General features: G+C 36.6%; 1 protein-coding gene across 4 annotated transcripts in view; it reads right to left on the bottom strand.

Annotated features, from left to right (window-relative positions):
* Nucleotides 1-442: 442 nt before the first annotated feature.
* LOC148079165 (putative E3 ubiquitin-protein ligase HERC1) overlaps nucleotides 443-6,033 on the bottom strand; it is a 127,964-nt gene continuing 122,373 nt past the window's right edge. For all 4 annotated transcript variants that reach the window (XM_087790634.1, XM_087790635.1, XM_087790637.1 and 1 more), the window contains 3 exons: nucleotides 5,860-6,012; nucleotides 2,868-3,173; nucleotides 443-872 (listed from right to left, as the gene is read on the bottom strand). In XM_087790634.1, the coding sequence (XP_087646760.1) occupies nucleotides 687-872; nucleotides 2,868-3,173; nucleotides 5,860-6,012 (645 nt within the window). In that variant the 3' untranslated portion in view covers nucleotides 443-686. The remainder of the gene's footprint in view (nucleotides 873-2,867; nucleotides 3,174-5,859; nucleotides 6,013-6,033) is intronic.

Raw genomic sequence — 6,033 nt, 5'->3', positions numbered from 1 at the left:
GTAATATAATTCCAGACAACAAGCTATGAATAAAAACACATTTAATTCAGATTATATTATTATTATTATAGATTACTTAAATTATAATTTGTAAAAAATATGTTTTTTATAATATGCATTTTAAAATTAGTGGAATTAGAATTTGAAATTATACGTGTTAAAAAACGATAGATTCTCAATTTTCATATATTAGATAAATAATTTAAAAAATGATATATAAAAATATAGAAACAAATGAATAATATTAAAAAATGCTCAAAAAAACGCAACATTTTTGATAAAAAAAAAAATTAAATTACATTTTTTAATTTAAATACTAATAAAACAATGTTTCTACTCAATAGTTCTTTTTGTTTTCCTTCTCAATAAATCCATTTAAAAGCAGAAAAACTAATAATTTTAGTGTATTTTCTCTGGACTCACAAGCGTCTGTCGTTTTACATAAACTTCTTTATTTCACAGCAACTCTGTCGGCGTCCGACAGGCGTTCGTCATCCAGTGTCAGGCACGTCGACGTGAGGGAGTAACATCAGAGTAACATCAGAGTAACATCAGAGTAACATCAGAGTAACGTCAGAGTAACATCCGTAAAAACAAAAGTACATCATGGATCCACGTAGAAACAAAGTACCGCACAGGTTTGGCAAATAAAACTTGAGTTAGTGCATAAATAACCTTCCATACATTCAGTCCTCGTCGTCGGAACTGTCCGTGGGCTCCGTGTTGTGCGTCAGCATGTAATTGTCCATGTCGATGGACGGGCAGTTGTGGATGGAGTACCTCAGGCGCTCGGCCAGGACCGACTGACTGCTGTACGGAGGCAGACGCAGCAGGAAGAAGCAGGTCTGGGCCGTCGGGAGGCCGTTGACGGGCTGAACCACCAGAGCAAATAGATTATACTCACTTTAATACATACTCTCATGATTCAAGTATAAATGAGGCACTCACACCACAGTCTTTTAGAAAATACTTCTAAAGTTGATATATTTATAAACGGTGACTTCAGTTCAAAAATGTAACACCGTGTATAATAAAAACTACAAATGTACTTTGGATTATGAGACACTTTAGGGGCAGTATGGTTCTGTAGTATTCTTCAGCGAGTTTCATTGGTGTAATACTATAGAGCTCTCAGAGTAACATCCAACAGAGTACCTCAAAGGGATTGATACTACGGAGCCTCTCTGAGTAATACCTCACAGAGTAATACTAGGCAGCCTCTCGGAGTAATACCTCACAGAGTAATACTAGGGAGCCTTGAGTTATACTATATAGCCTTGAGGATTAATACCACAAAGCCTTGAAAAGTAATATCTTGCAAAGTAACACTACGAAGCCTTGCAGAGTAATGCTACAAAACCCCACAGAGTACTACCCTAACAGAGTAATACCTCATAAAGTTATACTACGAAGCCCCAAAGAGTACTAACCTGGCAGAGTAAGTAAGTAAGTAAGTAATATACCACAAAGCCTTGAAAAGTAATATCTTTCAAAGTAACACTACAAAGCCTCGCAGAGTAATGCTACAAAACCCCACAGAGTACTACCCTAACAGAGTAATACCTCATAGAGTAATACTACGAAACCCCAGAGTACTAACCTGGCAGAGTAATACCTCACAGTGTAATACTAAAAAGCCTCCAGGATAAATACTACAAAACCTGTGAATTAATAACCTGGCAGAGTAATACCTCACAGTGTAATACTACAAAGCCTCGCGGAGTAATAACAAGTAAACTTGCTGAGTGACACTACGGTGACTCATGGGGCAATACTATGGAACCTTGCTGAGTAATACTACAGAGACTAATGGAACAATACTATGGAACCTTGCTTAGTAATACCTTACCTAGTACCTTGCAAAGTAATACTACAAAGCCTCGCGGAGTAATAACACGGAGACCTATGGACTAATGCTACGAACCTTGCTGAGTAATACTATGGAGACTAATGGAGTAATGCTAGGGAACCTTGCTGAGTAATACTATGAGACCCATGGAGTAATGCTACGGAGACTCATGGAGTTATGCTACGGAACCTTGCTGAATAATACTACTGAGACTAATGGAGTAATGCTAAGGAACCTTGCTGAGTAATACTATGAGACCCATGGAGTAATGCTACCGAGACTCATGGAGTATTGCTACGAACCTTGCTGGGTAATACTACTGAGACCAATGGAGTATTGCCACGGACCTTGCTGAGTAATACTACGGAGACTAATGGAGTAATGCTACGGAACCTTGCTGAGTAATACTATGAGACCCATGGAGTAATACTATGGAGACTCATGGAGTAATGCTACGGAGACTAATGGAGTAATGCTACGGAACCTTGCTGAGTAATACTATGAGACCCATGGAGTAATACTACGGAGACTCATGGAGTAATGCTATGGGAACCTTGCTGAGTAACACTACGGAGACTCATGGAGTAATAATATGGAACCTTGCTGAGTAATACTATGAGACCCATGGAGTAATACTACAGAGACTCATGGAGTAATGCTATGGGAACCTTGCTGAGTAACACTACGGAGACTCATGGAGTAATAATATGGAACCTTGCTAAGTAATACTACGGAGACTCATGGAGTAATGCTACGGAACCTTGCTGAGTAATACTACGGAGACTCATGGAGTAATAGTATGGAACCTTGCTAAGTAATACTACGGCGACTCATGGAGTAATAGTATGGAACGTTGCTAAGTAATACTACGTAGACTCATGGAGTAATGTTACGGAACCTTGCCGAGTAATACCTTACCTAATACCTTTTAGAGTAATACGGTGACCCCAGAGTAATATCACAAAGCCTTGTAGAGGACTAAAAAATGTGGCCAGTAAGACCGGATGGAGGATCTCACCCGGTCCACTTTGATGATCTGGAACTTCTGCGAGATGTCGGCCGGGTTGGACGGCAGCCTGGACCGGCCGCAGACGAAGCGCAGGAAGAGAACTCGCTCCTCATTGGTGAACTCCTCCAGGCTCTGCCAGAACCAGCCAATCAGCTGGTGGCTCTCGGTGATGTCACGGTAGCGCACCAGCTTCTTCAGCATGTGGACCGAGACCTCGGGCAGACCGCAGACCAGCTGCTCCAGCTGCAGCGCCGTCAGCAGCGAGAGCAGTGGGACGGGGATGATGCTGCACATGCCCTGGCGCACCGACGCCACCTGCAGGCAGCAGCGCGTCAGTGTCCACAGAAGTGAGCGAATATTTCATCATTTAATTTAAGCTTCAGCCGTTTTTTTATATTTTGTCTTTTTTATATTTTACTTCTTACATTGAATTCCATCAGCTTTATATTTAAAATTAGATTGAAAACATTTGAATTGAAATAAAAAGTTTGAATTTTTTTAATGAATATATATATATATTCTTTTTTTTTTCTGATTAATTCCAATAATTATAAAAAGTTCTAAACTCAATTATTTTATTTGTATTTGTAGCTCATGTACTTTTCTTTGTTTTAAACTTTAAAAAAAAATTTAATTCAATCATTTGTATATATATATATATATATATATAAATATATATATATATATATATATTACAAATATCTGATTAATTCCAATAATAAAAGAAAATTCTACTCTATAAAAAATTGTATTCTTTTATTTGTAGCTCTTTAAATTCAGTTTTGTCTTTAAACTTTCTTTTAAAAATAAAATATTGTTGTTTTCTTTTCTTTTTTTTTACTTTTAAAATGTAATTCAATCATTTAAACAATTAAGTAGATTTGAAAAATTAATGATTGAATTAAAAAAGTTTGATTATTTAGAAAATTAATGATCTTTTTCAAATAATTAACTCCAAAATTTCCAAAATTCTCTTAAATCAGTCATTTATTTGTAAACCTTTAATTTCACTTTTGTCCAGAGTCACTATTACTCTCATTTTATAGTCAATTTAAAGGCTATACAATTAGAATGTATATTATTTAAAGATGTAAATGAACTAGAAGAACAAACTCTAATGTGTTAAAAAAAAGAAGTATAACTTTGAAAATATTAAAATAAAAAAATATTATAAATTATTAAAAAGGAAGAAATACTTTAAAGTATATTTTTTCAAGTACAATTTTTAATAAATTAATAAAAAGATAAATTAATCTTTTCAATATGGCATTGATTAAATTATTTCAGTAAAATTCATTAATTCAAAGGACATTTTTTGTGCACTTTCTGAGGTATTTAGACTTTCTTTGGTCGCAGTTTGTGTTTTTCTGACTGTTTTACAATTAAAAACACAATTTTTCAACATGTAGAATTTTTTTTCCCACCATATTAAACACTTTGACACAATTTAACATGTTATATTTGAAGCTTATTGGTTTGAAGTCGGTTCTCTATCCAAGTATGAGACAAAAAAAGACACCAAAAGTGTTTAAGTTGTAAAGGGTTGAAACTGTTAAATACATTTTTAAAAAAAGGGAAAAAAAGAAATCATTAAGTCTCAATTAATAATAAAAAAAAAACATTTTCAATTTGTACGTTTAAAAAGATCATACTTGAGCCATAAAATAAGTCTCAAAAGAAGACGGTATTATTGTTGGTTCTTTGAGTACATTTGACGGAGCTGAAGGAAAAAATAAACAATTAAAAAAAACATCCTAGTGTTAGATTATATTGTGGGTGTTAGATCTGTAGTGACAGTAACACTTTCCTCATTCCTCTCAACACCCATCTCAGTAACCGTGACCTTGTAAGCTCCCGTAATGCTTTGCCGCCCAGCCAACCAATCACAGCTGTCGATGACATATGTTCGATTCGCAAAGGATTAGTTTTACCTGGAATGTCTGAGTTTTAATCCCGTGCGAATGCGCCATGTCTGTGATTTGTGGCGTAATAATTCAAATTACCTTTTCTGTAATTCACCGAACACAGACGTCAGGTGATGATACTAATCCCTTGTCAATCCCAATGTCTGAGTTTGTAATTCTGAATGGCGTAGATATGCCAATGTAGCGCACTTCTAGGCACTCGCCATTGTGTTAATAATTACTTCCACTGTTTTATTTTGAAGGGGTTGAAAAGGAAGTAGTTGGTTGTTGTAGTAAGTAAAGAAGACATGCGCGCAGCACGGATACAAACTAAGTTCTGGCCTCGTTGTTTCCCACTCGGTTACACTACTGTAACAGACTCTTCTGTAAGAATAATGTTGGGGAAAATTGTTGTGCAAGAAGAACGCTTGGTTAGACTAACTTTCTCTTTCAGTCATTCCTTCTTACATCTGTATCTCTAGGTAATGTCAGTAAAAAATGACTATTTTACAGACGTTGCTCATCCCGTGTGAATGCACTTAAAATATAATTCACCGAACACAGACGACAGGTGATAATACTAATCCCTTGTCAATGCGAATGTCTGTGTTAGTAATTCTGAATGGCGCATATATGCCACTGTATTGTGTTAATATTGACTTCTGTTGTTTTATTTTGAAGGGGTGGAAAAGGAAGTAGTTTGTTGTAAAGTAAAGAAGACATGCGCGCCGCACGGATACAAACTAAGTTCCAGCCTCGTTTTTTTCCCACAAGAATACATTCGGTTACACTACTGTGACAGACTGTGTCTCTTCTGTAAGAATAATGTTGGGGAAAATTGTTGTGCAAGAAGAACGCTTGGTTACACTAACTTTCTCTTTTAGTCATTCCTTCTTACATGTGTATCTCTAGGTAATGTCAGTTAAAAAGACTATTTTACAGACGTCGCTCATCCCGTGTGAATGCACTTAAAATAACACAGAGGAGGTCATTTAAAAAACACAGAGGAAATACTTGTCCTGTGCAAGAATTTAAATACCATATAAATAGAGCAGTGAGTAGAAAAGGCACCATAAGTAAGGTGGGTGAGGTCAAACCTGCGAGTCCATCTCGTGAAGCCGGTACTCCAGCGCCCGCTCCACATATTCAGTCCGGTTGGCAAAAGTCAGAGAAATGTTCTGCCCTCCAGGAACGACCGGCACCAGCCTGCCGTCGGCGCTGTGAGCCGTGAAGGAGTCCAGAGGGATCATCTGCGAAGACACAGGATTTAA

The sequence above is a fragment of the Callionymus lyra genome, chromosome 5, assembly GCF_982586985.1.
Source record: "Callionymus lyra chromosome 5, fCalLyr1.hap1.1, whole genome shotgun sequence".
NCBI lineage: Eukaryota > Metazoa > Chordata > Actinopteri > Syngnathiformes > Callionymidae > Callionymus > Callionymus lyra.
This window is presented reverse-complemented; position numbering and strand designations above follow the sequence as displayed.